This window comes from Argopecten irradians, chromosome 4 (assembly GCF_041381155.1).
Source record: "Argopecten irradians isolate NY chromosome 4, Ai_NY, whole genome shotgun sequence".
In the NCBI taxonomy this organism is placed as follows: domain Eukaryota; kingdom Metazoa; phylum Mollusca; class Bivalvia; order Pectinida; family Pectinidae; genus Argopecten; species Argopecten irradians.
The window spans coordinates 37694296-37711427 of record NC_091137.1 but is presented as its reverse complement, the minus strand read 5'-3'; the positions used below and the strand labels follow the sequence as shown (position 1 = coordinate 37711427).

General features: G+C 34.6%; 1 protein-coding gene across 1 annotated transcript; it reads right to left on the bottom strand.

Annotated features, from left to right (window-relative positions):
* Positions 1-12192: 12192 nt before the first annotated feature.
* LOC138321556 (uncharacterized) lies at positions 12193-16794 on the bottom strand. The gene is made up of 3 exons (XM_069265304.1): positions 16538-16794; positions 15263-15641; positions 12193-13033 (listed from the first exon to the last, which is right to left on the bottom strand). Exons 1-3 carry the CDS (start codon positions 16700-16702, stop codon positions 12591-12593), a joined length of 987 nt encoding a protein of 328 aa, XP_069121405.1. The 5' UTR covers positions 16703-16794; the 3' UTR covers positions 12193-12590.
* Positions 16795-17132: the final 338 nt, after the last annotated feature.

Here is a 17132-nt window from a genome sequence, read left to right as displayed (position 1 = left end):
AATGATAAGGCAGTAAAAATGAGAAATTCGTGTTAGTTTGTGCTACACTGATATTCATTTGGATTCAAATTCAAAATTGAGCTCAAATTGACGTATAATTTACGTCCGTAGTTTCGTATTTTTTATTATTCATCTATTGGTTATTATTTTAGTGAGGGAGTTAAATGGACTTTATTGACAAAATGGTATGGTCATACAATTATGTGATCTTTTTCACATTTAGTTTTTTCACATCGTGAGATACGCCAATTGTGGCGGTATTGTAAATGTAATTGTGAGAATTTTGAGAGGTTCTATCCAGCTGATTAAATAAACAGACGATACGGGTTCTGGCAGTTAGTGACAATGGATTCCTCCGTGTCCAAATCTGCCTCTAATCATCTCCGCGAGCATTACCAGTCACTCGAAAATGTAGAAAACAAATCAAATCTCTGGCGAATTATACGACATAAATAGTTACGATTTGATGTCACTCTTAAATATTCCGTGTAAGCTCAGCCCCGAGCACTTTAAGGTAAAGTATCTAACAATTCATATCGCTACGAAAGAACTTGATTGTATCATATTAAAAAAATAAGTTCGATTCCATCCGGTGATTACGAATTTTGTCATATAAAGGATAGTCGCGCAAATAAGGCTGAACATGTTTTAAATTGCAATGTGCGTTATATATAGACCAGATTTTTCTTAACAAAATTCATGGATGCACGTAAAGTATTATCACAATTTGGATTGAATTTATTTAAATGGCAATTAAAAAAAATATTGGCAGTGATCAATTAATTTTTATCAAAAAACTTTCGGTGTAAGAGGGTTTTTTTTGTAAAAGTTTTAAACGTAATACTTTTAAATACACACCATCAACACTCATATTCTTTTGTTTCCTTTCGTTGACATATGAGTAAATGATAAACACAACGGGTAAAAGAGTTGCGTTCTGTATCCATGCAATTACTATACAATTACAACAACTATCACCACTATCAACTCTCAAGATCACAAAACAGTCTTTAGTGTAAGACAATACAGACTTCATCAATCACTGATGACGTAACAAAAAGTAATTTTTGATTGACTAAGATTGTTTCATGATCTTTGAGTCAAAATTATCATTTCAAATATGAACTGTTTTAAATGTGTATTGTTACCTTATTTATCAGACATGGTTACTTAATTAACAAAGGATAACATATAATAATTGCTAACCGTTGTTTACATCTGTACCTCTCCTCTCCTAACACAGGCCCATATTCAGCACTATTCTCGGGTAAAAAAGTTTGACAACCAATATCTCCCCCTGTTTATCAACTTGATGTGTAGTATCGGTCTCTGGTGTGTGTCAGCAACGTACCAGAGTCGAGCAGGTCAAAGTCAAATTTCTACAAATTGGAAAAGCAATGAGAAACGATAATTTGTATGCAAATCTCTCGTGGCAAATTCGTCATAGAGAAATCACTTTGAAGAGAGACTATCGGTATCATGATGGACAAAACACATCCAATTGTGTAGTACACGATATGCTTTTCTCATCTTACGTTCTAACACAATCAACTGCAGCGATTCAAGCTTCCCTTGGATACAGAGCGTTTGATTTCAAAGCGTGTGAAAGATAACGATATAGATTACAAGCAGATCAATTGAACCTGATTGCAATCAGAGTCGTTAATATGTTTACCAAAGATATTTCTGCAAACATTGTACTTGATCCATTTCTGTTAATATAATTTGATTATATTTTTTGCTGAATCCTTTTTGTCGCTTTGAGAGGAAACCATACGAATAGCTTCAGCTGTTTGAACAACTGATACATTAACGATAAGGATAAAAACATACCAACACATTTTGAGTACAGTTTTATCGTCAGCCTATCTGGTGGCATTTAATTATGATATTGGATAAAGGAAACTTTGATAAAAACATACATCTCGAATAGCACATCACAAAAGAGTCATTAACGAAGAAAAATATCCATTGTAAAAATGAAACAAACAAATCGGCCGAAAGGACATTAAACTACATTACACGATAATTTTATGAAAGTTATTTACTGCAAATTACAGAAACTATGCATATCAGAGTAAAATGTTCGATTTCAATTAATTTTTGTGAGAAAAATTCTTGGTACTTTTCAGTGATGACCAATTAAAGTTAAATAAACTTTTTTTTTAAAGCAAAATTAATTTTTAGTGCACCAGAAAATATATGACGTTAGAAAGTCAGTAATTGGCTGATCGTGTTTCTCTGACAATCTACGCGAACATATGAAGACAAAACTTAAGCAAGACAAAAAATAGTCGATACTGTACCAGTAACATTGTCCCCTAACACTGTTTCTATGGTGTATATTAATTTATTTTGTCCACACGGTTAGAATTACTTCTTTGTCCCATATGGTGTATATTATATATTTACAAAGGATATTTTCTAGTAAAGTTTAAAATGGAACATTATCATAATATCCAAATAAATGTTTCAGGGAAAATGTCAGTTGATACGTAGATAATAGAAATTAAAAGCGAAATCCACGTCGTTTTTTACGCTAACAAACACATGAGGTGACAATTATTACCTACCTGCAAATGCAGAAAATGGAAATTAATGTTAGGGAAAGGACTTGAATCAAATATGTGTGGTTTAAACATCCTTAGAATAACAATGCTCAACATGATCCTGTTAACTTTGAAAACAGAAGCAAAACAAAACTGGCTTTTCATAGAGCCACATTCCTAAATGTGATTATATTTCTATGGGAGTTAGTGTCCTCTCTGTCATCCGTCAAAAGTTTGGTCATATTCAGATCACATCAATGTTTCAAAGGAAATATTAAATCTGTTTGAGTCGAAGTGATTAAACATCTACACAAGTTTTATATAAAATGTAACCAAAATTGCAAAACATTTATTTCATAGGGATAACAAATAAGGGATCTTCCGAATTTTCATTTTTATTTGTTCGGGTAGGTTTTGGAATGTTAACATATTTTTTTGTGAGAGTGACGTCACCTGTTTTAGTGAAAAATGTTTAAATGAACTCAAAGTTAATGAATTCTATTTGGAATTGCTTTCTTTTCAAGCTGAATTAAGGCAAACCTATATGATATGTGTAACATGTGCGGTATTAATGATCATGAATTTGATTATCTTTTGTAGTGAGAGGGAAACAGCTAATTAAAATACTTAAAGCATCTTCTCTAGATAAAGATGTAACAAACAGTTAAGCGACGGACGTCAAAGCAGAGATAATGAAATATTAAAATACCTTTAGAGTGCGAGAGTGTGATACACAGTGGTCCGATATCAACTGGTTGTCATAGTAACCGTGACATTTGCACATAAACACACTTTGGTATATCTGATATACCAAACACTTATATCTTAAAGGATTCTAACACAGTTCGGAATATGTTATCTGAATCCAAATAAGGTGAAAATTATTTTTAAAAATTGTTCACTGAAAGTTTTCTTTTTACAATACCGAATCAGTAATGCGGTTGACATTGGATCTGATTGTTATGAAATAACTTGATTTGCTTTTGCCGGATGAGCAATCAGTACCCCAGTCCATGTGGGGTATAACATGTTAAGATCCTTTTTAAAAAGTTATGAAAACAGAATATTTTGATTGATAATTTGAAAAAAAAGTAAAAACGACGGATGCCTGACTACCGAGTTTTATTTTATTGGTCTTTTCAACACAAATATATGTCATAACATTGATATGAGGTTCAATACCAGGTACGGTTGCGTTTCCAAGAAATTTACGTTTGAAAAAGTCTGTTTTCTGTGGTAGAAATTAAGTTTGGTTTTCGGTTGCTAGGCTATAAAACAGGTTGCTAGGGGGTTAATTTTGATAATTTTCTAAATAAATCGCCTGTAATACGACTATCATCCATATTTAATATATTTTGGAAAAATTGGTGTCTAATTCTCAATAGTTTGCCGAAAAATATGTAAGCATTGATGTCACAATTTCTTAATTTCAACGGGTATGAAACTAACTAGCTAGTATGACCTTTGACCTTAACTCTATCTGACCTATTCGAAATATTTTCCATTACGAACCAACAAAAACCGTATTTAATGAATAAATTAAACATAGCACATATATTTATGGGGAAAAAATCGAGTTAGTTGCTCTAAAAGTCAAAATATAATCTCACTCCCGCCATTTTTATGCCGTTTTTTCAGCTCATAGACCATTTGACCTTTGACCCTTGACCATGACCCCTCCACATGGTAAAAAAAAACCCACATTAGCATACCGTTTAACCGGTACTTATCGCGAGTATAATATTTTCGCGAATTCGTTATGGTTGCAAAAATTTCATCCTTGAAATACTTAAAATAATAAGTGATAGATAGATTTTATTCACAATCATAGCCAATTAAGTCTAATCTAGAAAATATTTACCTGCCGAAATACAAAGCTACTTGCATATTAATGAACAAACGGAATTGAAAACACAATTTTTTTTATCCTCTTAGCTTCACCATCACCATTTGGACCGTTTGCATTCCTGATGTTATTACATAATGATTTGTTGTTACCAATACAAAATCACCACAAAGGAAATGGTATCATGGTATTAATTAGAAACAATGCTATTAATAAATTGATAAAAAATGACAAAAACTAACAGATATTCTATTAGCATACAGTATCAATGTCGAAATTTTAGTAGTATGTATACATGAGTAATGCCGTATTCGAGAGGCTTAATGGCGTTTTATGTGGGAATGAAATACGTGAAGCACCGAACGGTAATATTGTATCAAAACTGTTTTTACATCAGCGCGTTTATTCTTTTTTAAGACATGCTCTTAGCCGATATCATTTCGACAATGGTGTATTTGCCTAATTGTTTTCAATATGATATTTGTTATCTACACATAGCCGACATTACTGATGTTTGAATTAAAAATCAATTCCAATAACATTTTTCCTATTCTCCGTAACGCTGGCATATCCAATTTCGATAATTCTACTTTATGATAAATTTTATTGTCTTAATGACTTAAACTTTCTGAAAATATAAATAGCAAATGTCGATAATGTCCACTATATGGTAACGGTCTAATGGTTTAATGACAGTTTTACTGTCATTTTCATTTTTAACATTTGGTAGGCTTTTAGTATACAATATTACCGATTTAGTGAGTTATGGTTTTATAAGTTTATCTTGTACTGTTTGTTGTTAACTCACATTCTCTTTCGCTACTAATAACAAACCATCCACCTTTAGATTGCGAATTCGAATGCAATGTGGGGCAGTTGCCAGGAACTGAACGATGGTCGGCGGTTTTCTAGTGTTACCCCAGCTTTCCTTCACAAACATCCATGGATCGCACTTTAATAACCATGGCTTTTTATTGGACGTTAATCTAATTGAGAACACTAAAGGAACAGAGGTGGTCTTTATACACAGTTGAATTGTGTTGAATTTGTTAATTTAGGATTTTATTTTTGCTTTTCTACAGATGTCATTTTACTGTCATTCACTGAGAGGACAACTTTCGGGGATTTATAGATTTTAATCTTATTGATACAATCAATTAACTTCCAAATATGAATATGTTAGATATAAATTTTCGCAGAGACAAACGTTCGCGAATTGAAGTTTACGCTAGTTGGTTATTTTCAAAAAAGAAGAGATATTGGTATTAACGAAAAATAAATAATAATATATTTATTTTATGTATTTAAATATGTATGACTTACACAGCACTTGTTATAACGCGGATACAGTTTAAGCAACCAAAACAATGGCTCGCGAAATCGCGTATCGAACATCCTCCCCGAGAAACTTATACTGTATTTGTAAGTTTACATTTTCGATTGCGCATCCTTCACAACCTCTCACATCATCGCATCCCCGATACTCCAGGGGTTCCGATCACTTACGATCTCTACACCCCTGGACTATCTCATAGTGAAATTGAAGGCAGCTCAGCTGAAAACATTTGACCAATCACAGGCCAGCAAAGATTTCCTTTGAAGACTACAGAGAGAGCGACGCTTAACATCAAAGCCACACAGTCAACCAATGTGTACCGTTATACGGTTCTTTTGATGTACATCAAATGATTAAATTACCTGTTCTATTCTGTTGCCTCCAGTTTTACCATGAGATAGTCCAGGGGTGTAGAGATCGTAAGTGATCGGAACCCCTGGAATATCGAGGATGACATCATCGATACTCCTGGGGTTCCGATAATATACGATCTCTACACTCTCGGACTATCTCATAGTATATAAAACTGGAGGCAACAGAACAGGGAACTGTGTACTTTGATTTCCTATTACGGTAAACTGTGGTTGACTGTGTGGTTTTGAAGTTAGGCGCCGCTCTCTCTGTAGTCTTCAAAGGATGTTTTATCGCAGGTCTGTAATTGGTTCAAATTTGTTCCCATGAGCTGCTTTCAATTTTACTATGAGACAGTCCAAGGGTGTTGAGATCGTAAGTGATCGGAACCCCTGGAGTATTGATGATGAACCTGTCAAAACATATGTTTAACATGTATGATAAGATACATTAATCGAGTGTTGATGTGTTTGGTATCGGCAAAGTTATGAAAACAGGTGTCTGAAATCAACATCAATGTAACATCGCAAATTCATTACCGGTCTGCGTTATTATGACACCTTAATAACAAACTGATTTTTTCAAAATAGAAAATTAATCCCAGCGCGATAAACAGAGAATCAAACGAGATCATGACAACGTTCCGTAATTGAAAGGTGTTCATTATATGTTCAGATTTCCATACCAACGATTGTTGACTGACGCACATGCACTGTCGAAATTTACATAAAAATGATAAACACGTGGACTGATTACGATATTTCATAACGATAACCGACTGAGTGTCATTGAGTGTATAACCAATTTAGAAATACATCCAACAGCTGATGATAAAACTGGTAAAATAAGTTAAAAGAAATTTAGATATAATTCATGAAATTAATCTACCAATCTACTAATCTAGGAATTAAGAAACACATCCAATAGCTAATGAAAAAAGACTGCAAAAGAGAAACTGCAAAAGAGAAACGAGCATAAATACAGAGCCTTATGAGGTGAGGAGAAAAAGACTCTCTTTCCTCGAAGCAGTAGCGGACGGTTAAATCAAGCTCACGTGTATATGAACTATTTCAAGATACATAATACGAGCGGTTCACATGATTTTGTAATTTATGCCACTTATATGGATTATCAACAACATGCTATCTTTCCGCTTCGTTTGTTTCTGACGTAAATTAGATATCGAACACGCGATATCAAAGTTAGTCAGATATTTGATAAATGTTAATGAAGGTTTTTAAATGTGTATTTGTATATCAATGTAAAGTAATATAACTTTTATCGTGTGTACTTTGAAATATGTATATATATATATACATAAAAAGAAAACACAACTATAAAACAGTTTTTTTAAGTATAGTTGTGTTTTCTTTTTATGTATATGGAAACCATCACATGGACATGGTTCTTTTTTACTTATATATATATTATATATATATATATATACTATAGAAGTATACCTGGTATGTAATTACAGTATTATAAAATTGACAATTGTCACGTTATCATGTCACAGTATACCGGACCGGTCATCACTTTCTTCATAAAATGTCTTTTTTTGAAGACAGTGATGTGGTGCAGTGATTAAGCCGCAGGTATGCTTGGCTGGGTGATTGCATTCCGTAGATTGTGAGTTCGAGGCCCGGATAGGGCACGACTCAACAATTACTAAGCAATGTGTAATGGAAGTATACAATACACGGTTTATTTTGGTGCGTGACGCAGGAGAGCAACAAAGTGAACATTGCATTGTTAGATACTGACCGTGTATTTTTCAGTTAATCCTGCAACAATATGCTTACAGAATGGGATGACATTCAATACGAAAACAAATTGTAAGTTATTTACTTGATTTCGTTTATAGCGAGACGCTACTTGTTGCAAAGAAAAATATTCATTAAATAAAATTGCACTCATTTTTTTCTCCAGTCTGAAATATAAAAGCGCCTTCGCAAATAGTTCCAGTAACTCTGTTTTTAAAATTCAGATTATCATATCACTGAAACAGTCATAGAAATTTAGAAAAAACAATCATTTCCAAACAAATGATCATATGCAAAGCATGCATTTGTCATGAGCCAAGATCAAAACGATACAGCGTTACCGTAGAAGTATGACGCAAATCTTATCTAAGCGTGAACTAGAAATAGTCCGATCCTAGATTTGGTTTGTATTCATACGTCATTGCGATTTCGCTAATTTGAACGCAACTCCCCTCCCATTGACTATATAGGGGAATATGTAAATATAATGATATCAATAGCCGTGGCTAATGGAATATTACCGTCCAACTAACTACTACAGTAAAACAAACAATTCACATCGTTATAAACATATTTCGTTATACACCTGTTACAAACATCGCGTTATAAACTTGTTACAAACATCGCGTTATACACATGTTACAAACATCGCGTTATACACCTGTTACAAACATCGCGTTATACACATGTTACAAACATCGCGTTATACACATGTTACAAACATCGCGTTATACACCTGTTACAAACATCGCGTTATACACATGTTACAAACATCGCGTTATACACCTGTTACAAACATCGCGTTATACACATGTTACAAACATCGCGTTATACACATGTTACAAACATCGCGTTATACACATGTTACAAACATCGCGTTATACACATGTTACAAACAACGCGTTATACACATGTTACAAACATCGCGTTATACACATGTTACAAATATCGCGTTATACACATGTTACAAACATCGCGTTATACACATGTTACAAACATCGCGTTATACACCTGTTACAAACATCGCGTTATACACCTGTTACAAACATCGCGTTATACACATGTTACAAACATCGCGTTATACACATGTTACAAACATCGCGTTATACACATGTTACAAAAATCGCGTTATACACATGTTACAAACATCGCGTTATACACCTGTTACAAATATCGCGTTATACACATGTTACAAACATCGTTATAAGACATATTTCGTTATATACCTATTACAAACATCGCGTTATACACCTGTTACAAACATCGCGTTATACACCTGTTACAAACATCGCGTTATACACCTGTTACAAACATCGCGTTATACACATGTTACAAACATCGCGTAATACACATGTTACAAACATCGCGTTATACACCTGTTACAAACATCGCGTTATACACCTGTTACATACACGTATCAAATGCGTTATACACTTTACAAACATGCGTTACACATGTTACAAACATCGCGTAATACACCTGTTACAAACATCGCGTTATACACCTGTTACAAACATCGCGTTATACACCTGTTACATACATCGCGTTATACACATGTTACATACATAGAGGTTACACAATGAGTGGTTGTTGAATATTGAATTTATTCCACACGAGTGAGGTTATTTTTTTAAAGTTACAAAAGATACGAGCTTTAGCGAGTGTCTTTTGTAACTTTTAAAAAATAACTTACGAGTGTGGAATAAATTCAATATTCAACAACCACGAGTAGTGTGACCTGTTTCTACCACAATATTATTCGGTTTTAGCCGATAGAAATACGACAGGGATACGGTAACATGTATTTACCGAAATATGCAAATAAGGTGTAGTAATATTTTCATCAGCAAAAAGACTCTAATTAGTATTCAAAAGTCATCGTTTCATAAAGAATCCGTCGATATCAAATTCTTCTAATTGGGAACATCTTTAGGGTCAAAAAATACTCATTTAACGTCATATTGAGTTCAAATCTTCAAAATTGCTTCCAGAAAATAAAACTCAATGTCGGACTACATGTATACATGTAAAAGCATTCGCACGACACGGCATCGTCTATTTCCCGCCAGATAATCATCAAGCCATTACCGTCAAGATAAACGTTCATAAACGCTAAAACTACGAAACTCATCAGTAAAATTCTTGTCCGGCAAGATGTATAATTAGTAATAAAGGTCAATTTAACATGTATGAAAACGTCACGTATTATGACACAATGACCACGGCGCATACGCTTTCCAACAGCAGTTTTGGACGTCAAGCGCCCATCACAACATAGAATGACGTCATTTGATTATTGATGACGTTGACAATGATGACGTGACACTGGGAAAGAAGTAGTTCGGTCAAAGTTCACCGTGTCAGCCAATCAGAATGCGTACAGAGTTTATACCACGTGTGGTATAAACACCACGTGTGGTATAAACAAATTGTTAATCAACAGCTGCAGTGTTTATTCAATGTCATGAGAGTTGAATAACACCCCCTATTGTGGTAGAAATCGCGTTATACACATGTTACATGCATCGCGTTATACACATGTTACATACATCGCGTTATACACCTGTTACATGCATCGCGTTATACACATGTTACAAACATCGCGTTATACACATGTTACAAACATCGCGTTATACACATGTAACAAACATCGCGTTAAACACCTGTTACAAACATTGCGTTATACACATGTAACAAACATCGCGTTATACACCTGTTACAAACATCGCGTTATACACATGTTACAAACATCGCGTTATACACCTGTTACAAACATCGCGTTATACACATGTTACAAACATCGCGTTATACACTTGTTGCAAACATCGTTATAATAGTTATAAGACATATTTCGTTATATACCTATTACAAACATCGCGTTATACACATGTTACAAACATCGCGTTATACACCTGTTACAAACATCGCGTTATACACATGTTACAAACATCGCGTTATACACATGTTACAAATATCGCGTTATACACATGTTACAAACATCGCGTTATACACATGTTACAAATATCGCGTGATACATATGTTACAAACATCGCGTTATACACATGTTACAAACATCGTCTTATACACCTGTTACAAATATTGCGTGATACATATGTTACAAACATCGCGTTATACACCTATTACAAATATCGCGTGATACATATGTTACAAACATCGCGTTATACAGCTATTACAAACATCGCGTTATACACCTGTTACAAATAGCGCGTTATACACATGTTACAAACATCTTTATAAGACATATTTCGTTATATACCTATTAAAAACATCGCGTTATACACATGTTACATGCATCGCGTTATACACCTGTTACAAACATCGCGTTATACACCTGTTACAAACATCGCGTTATACACCTGTTACAAACATCGCGTTATACACCTGTTACAAATATCGCGTTATACACCTGTTACAAATATCGCGTTTTCTCACATAGCTAGCCATGTAAGATAGAGTTGTCCCATGAAAGACAGCTATGTAAGATAAATGTTACATAGCTGTGACGTCACAATTGCCGAACAATCGGATGACGTCATATCAGCCAAATTTGACGTCATTTTTTCTTCTATTTCGATTGATTTGCCAGATTTATTTACCATTTCATTTGTTTAATTTGCATTTCAAACCGTTTTACCTAAGATTTCTTGTTTATATTTATTAATATAAACCAAACTTTGATGAGCTCTTTCGAATGGCGTTCTTATTTTTAAAATCGATCAATTATTTAAGAAGTTAAGATTTTGTCACAAAATGGCTGCCTCACCTTTCGTGCAAGTAACTCGACAAGCAATGTGAGAAAATAACTCTTTCATATGTAAATTATGTAGGATAGAACTATTCCACCCTCGGGTACAGAATTTTGGGTCAGAAACCTCGGCAAGCCTCGGTTCTGACCCAAAATTCTGTACCCTCGGGTGGAATAGTTCTATCCTACATATGTACATATGTAAGAGTCATATAATACACCTGTTACAAATATCGCGTTATACACCTGTTACAAACATCGCGTTATACACCTGTTACAAATATCGCGTTATACACATGTTACAAACATCGCGTTATACACCTATTACAAACATCGTTAGGGAACCTTGACGGGAATAACACTACGTTATAACAATTGATTCCATGTAGTGTGTTTGTTGTTTTACTGTTGTAGTTAGAAAGTTGTTACGAAGATAGAACTCCACAACGACAGCATGCTTCAATTATTATTCAGAACTGTACCTTCATTATTGCAATTTGATATGTGCTTTAAACATAAGGCAGGAAAAATAGCGGATATTTTATTTAGGGATTTGAAAATGAACATCTAAAAAGCGACAATTTACGTATTCAAATATGTTTATTAAAAAAGATTCCCTTGATCGATTTCTTCTTCAGTAAATATAGTGGTGTTTTGTTGTGTTTGGATTCGTATAACCCTTGTTAAGGACACAATACTGGCAAACTCATGACAGTTGTATCAATCAAATTACCTCATAGTTGATTACAGCCAACTCATTCCAAATACGTCTGTAAACCAATCTGAATGAAGTCACTGGAGTATGGCGGCAATGTTTAGATAAATTCGGCATATTTTGAGTCGACCAATAATAAATATCAGTTTCAATGACCAAGTCACTCAATGTCAAGACCGCTATATTTTCCCATCTATATGGTAGGCTAGTTTGGTAAGAGCTAGAGTTCGTAAGTGGTTGTCGTTCCTGACTGTATGAATGGTCTTAACATCTACAATGGCTAGTTGGACATTGACCACAGTTTGCGGCACATAAAGGATCCGGATTAGGGATGTTTTCCCAGGTCCGTGGTATATCGCCACAGTCTCTTGGTACAGTGGACCACTCACAGTGACACCGACAGCTCGTCCGAAAGAAATCAGTGGGCTCCTCAGTGGACATCTTGGTACAAGCTGCATCTAAGCTTGCCTGAGTAGTCGCACTAACAGATGCATTCCATTTGCAGACTTGGGACTGGCCAGGGTAGCAGGTTGTGATAGGTGGCAGGGTAGTCGTAGTTGTGGCGACTGTTGTTGTGGTCGTTGTGGTGGTGGTGGGTGCTGGTGTTGGCGGGGATGGTGTAGGCTGTACATTTGTCGCTGCTGGTTGAATGGACACATCGGCACAGTTCACAAAGGTCTCTTTTCTGGGTGACTTGCCTGAATTTCCTGTTAATAACAAAGCAGATGTCAAAATAGTAATTAGCATATTTATGTATTGCTTAAATAAAAGTAAAATTATAGACTATTTATTTTGCGGCATTTTGCTCAAAATCGGTATCGAATACGGTTTTTTTCGCACAAAAAGCTAACATATCAACGACAATGAAATGTAAAAAGCCAATAAATATTATTTGATTTATCAAATAGAATTATAAATGCTGTAACTGGGCGGATGTTTTTAAATGTTATGTTTTCTTCAGTAATCTAATGAAAACAATCAGGTTTGAAGAAAAGGCTTTTGAAATCATCTAAATGGACGAACATGAAAGATGATTAATAAACATTAATTACAACACAAATGTTGTACACTATAAATGATCTTGATTTTATGCCTTATGTATGTTAAGACGGAAACTTACTCGCAGAAATCATTTTACAATTACTAATGACACTGTGAAACTGTATTGAAAACCACAACATTGTTTTATGGAACGTCATAGCTGTCTCGTATTGAAAACATGTATATATATATATATAAATATATATTGTATATGAAATTGCACATCCATACAACACAAAAATACAATCATATGATTGAAAAGTATAGTCATATATATTATATGCAACAACATAATATTGTTTGGGAATAATGTAAAGTATTATCATACATTGGTAAAAGAGAATAAGATAACTATAAAATCAAATCAAATGATATAACGATAAATGAAAATGATAAAATGATGACACCAAATAAAACAATGATAGACGTAATATGTATGTCACAAAATAGAGATGTAATGTTAGAATAAAATAATGGTAGAAGCAAATGATAGATTGGTCAAATCAAATCAAATATTGGTAAAATGATAGCATATATTGATAAGATCAACCATACAGTGATAAAACCATACCATATAATGAAAGCACAAATTCATATAGTATATTTGAACCATAGTAGACAGCTATGGCGTTCCATATGGCTGAAAGCTCTTCGTGAGTATGCAAATTACGGCACACATTACTTTAAGGATTAATTTGAATAGATGTTTTATGTTATGGAAGTGTAAAAGAAAAGTGTGTTCTCTTATAAACACGAAATTAGTTATGATGGGAGTACATTTTAGGTATTCTGAGACAGGTTCATGACATAAACACGCATTAAATTAATCCTTATTATCCAATCTAAATCTTTAAAATTCACAATAAATAGAGATATTTTTTTCTGTGATATCATTACGCCGTAATATCAGTAAAAGGGCTAAACTTCTACTATCACAAACAGACACAACACTAACATACCACAGTCTCTCAAACTCACTATCACAATGAGACACAACACTAACATACCACAGTCTCTCAAACTCACTATCACAATGAGACACAACACTAACATACCACAGTCTCCCAAAACACACTATCACAAGGAGACACAACACTAACATACCGCAGTCTCCCAAAACATACTATCACAAGGAGATACAAAATGAATATACCACAGCCTCCAAAAATATAAAGACATTCACACACCACAACGCATTGTCAACATGGGAGGCAGTCCTTAAATAACCCTGGCCGTTATTACGTTAAAGTTGTATTTCTTGTAATTTTCACAATTACAAACTCTAATATCAAAAACTTACAATGTGTGAATATGGACTCTTATATATGATGGTTCAGATCCATGAAAGCACCAATATGCTATTGACATAGCGGTAAATGTCGCGTTTTGAAAGAACCGCCATATTCAACACCATGTTTCAAACTTTCGGGTAATATCGGGAAACCGAGTTGCATCACGTGACCGACATCGGCGAAACCCGTATAGATCGGTACCTCCCGAGCCGTATCACGTGGTCAATATCGGCAATACCTGTACAGATCGGAATAGATCGGAACAGTACTTCCGAGCTGTTTTTAAACATGTACATGTTAAAAATCAATATCTTAATTTAATAGTTTAATAACTTCAATACGAATTCAAAAAAGTTGGTAAATATAGAAAGTTAAAAATTTAGAGAGGCGGAGAAAAATATGTAGAACACTTCAAATACTTTTTCTATGCCAAAAGTACAATAAGTCATAGACCATACAACTTTCTTTAAGCTTATCAGTATACCAACCCGAGGTAATGTTACTTACCTGGAAAGCATGCCTACGGGTGTTTACGTTAGGAGATAAAAATGTTCTTTAAAAGTAAGATTGGACTATTTTGTGATTGCTTGAACTATGACCTACCTGTTGTCCACCACCATTGCAGGACACAGTGATTGCAGGTGAGATGAGGCGGCAGACGGACATTCATGGGAATTGGTCCTGTAATGCCCGGGGCCAGGGTGAACCTATCGCTTCCATCGTCAAACGTTAGTCTGTTCTGGTCTAGACAATCCTGTGTCACGGGTGTGTTGTTGTCTGTAGCCTCACAGATTCGAAACTCAAACCAGCCCTTATGGTTAGCAGTGACATCTACCTCGATTGGCATGACTTGTCCCTGGGTATATCTCGCTAAATAAGAGATAAAGCCCGTGCCATATTTACCACCAAGCTCATGTTCACGAACGCCATCATACGGGTCACCACAAGTCCCACATTTGCCGCCATTAACATCATACTGTCTCTGTAATATAAACAAACTGATTATTGAATATTAGTTGAACTGCATCGCAATGTAATTTTTTTTCATACTATGTATGACTTTCTGGTTGGCAAAATTCCTTTGTGTTCATACCTCTATTAAACAAATCTGAGAATGCCTCGAAAACTTGATACTATCTTGTCACAATAAAGACAATTGCGTTGCGTATTGATTTGAAAAAAATCCCCAAAGAAATCAATTGAATCGTACATCAAAACTAATTTTATCTTTTAACTAAAATATTAATTATAAGTATTGATGTCACTTTTTGTTAAATGCATAGGGTTATGAGAAAAAAGTTTGCAATCTGTGTAGCGGATTCTCGGCCGAAAATTCAACAAATGGTGACTATTCCCTTGATTAAGGAACAAAAAATATACAATATCGCACTGGCCCGTGATAAATAACCCTTCGTCAGAAGCATATATTATCAGTATCATTCTATATGTATTTATTTTTCAACTGAATCACACAGGTGCAGTTGACCAAAAATTAAAACGGCGCTGTTGAAGTGCAATTATGATTTTAAATGGCCACATATGCTGCCACGTCGTTTAAACATCGAATGTCTTTCAGTAATTCATAGCCAATATGAATGCCAACTGGACAGAAGCAAATTCCATGAAGCGTTCTAGAATTTACCTCTGTCCCGCACGTTGATACATAGAAACATTCCTTTGAGTCTTTTTAAATATGTCTTAATACCACGAATTCAATGAAAAATACAAACAAAAATAATTTGATATCATACATTTCACCAAAAGTGTTCGTTAGTTACGTGCTAACATTAAATAAAACCATGATCTTCACGAATATACAAGTTATTCACTTTGCCTGGAATATCTGGAAAGGCAGAAAATACAAATACAAAAACTTACACCTTTTCCTCCACAGAAGAGAGACATATCATCGTAGTTTCTTGGCTGAGAATTGTTGCCTAATCTCCATACAGAGCCTCGTTGTGGTGGCCTCCATAATCTGCCGTGACCATTAACATTGACCAGTACAGCCAATAAGGCCAGGAAAGATAACCAGCTAAACATCTGGACAGCGGTCAGTATTTATAAACGTTAAATACGATGTTGACTCCGTACGGTTCGATGATGCTTTAAATGACTGTCGGACTGTGATCGTGTTTTGTCCCACGGAATAAGGAAATATGACCCTACGTCCTGGTTAATAATGTGAAAGTTTATTGTTATCTTCAACATACGATACTGCTTGTTTGGGGGTTTAAAAGAAGTTTTGCTCAAGATGTCACGCAAACGTTCTGGTTATACGGTAGGTCCAAAAGGGGTATCGGGTACTTGATATCAGCCCACATGAACAAATATTGTCCCAGAAATTAAATCAAGCGAAGAAATGACACGACTTTTTTTTTAATTTTGAAAAAAAGGTACAGTCCGCCCACGCACCTTTGTAGGTCCCTCCACTTTCTTTAGTCATTTTTGTCTTATTAAAAAAGTATGTGAC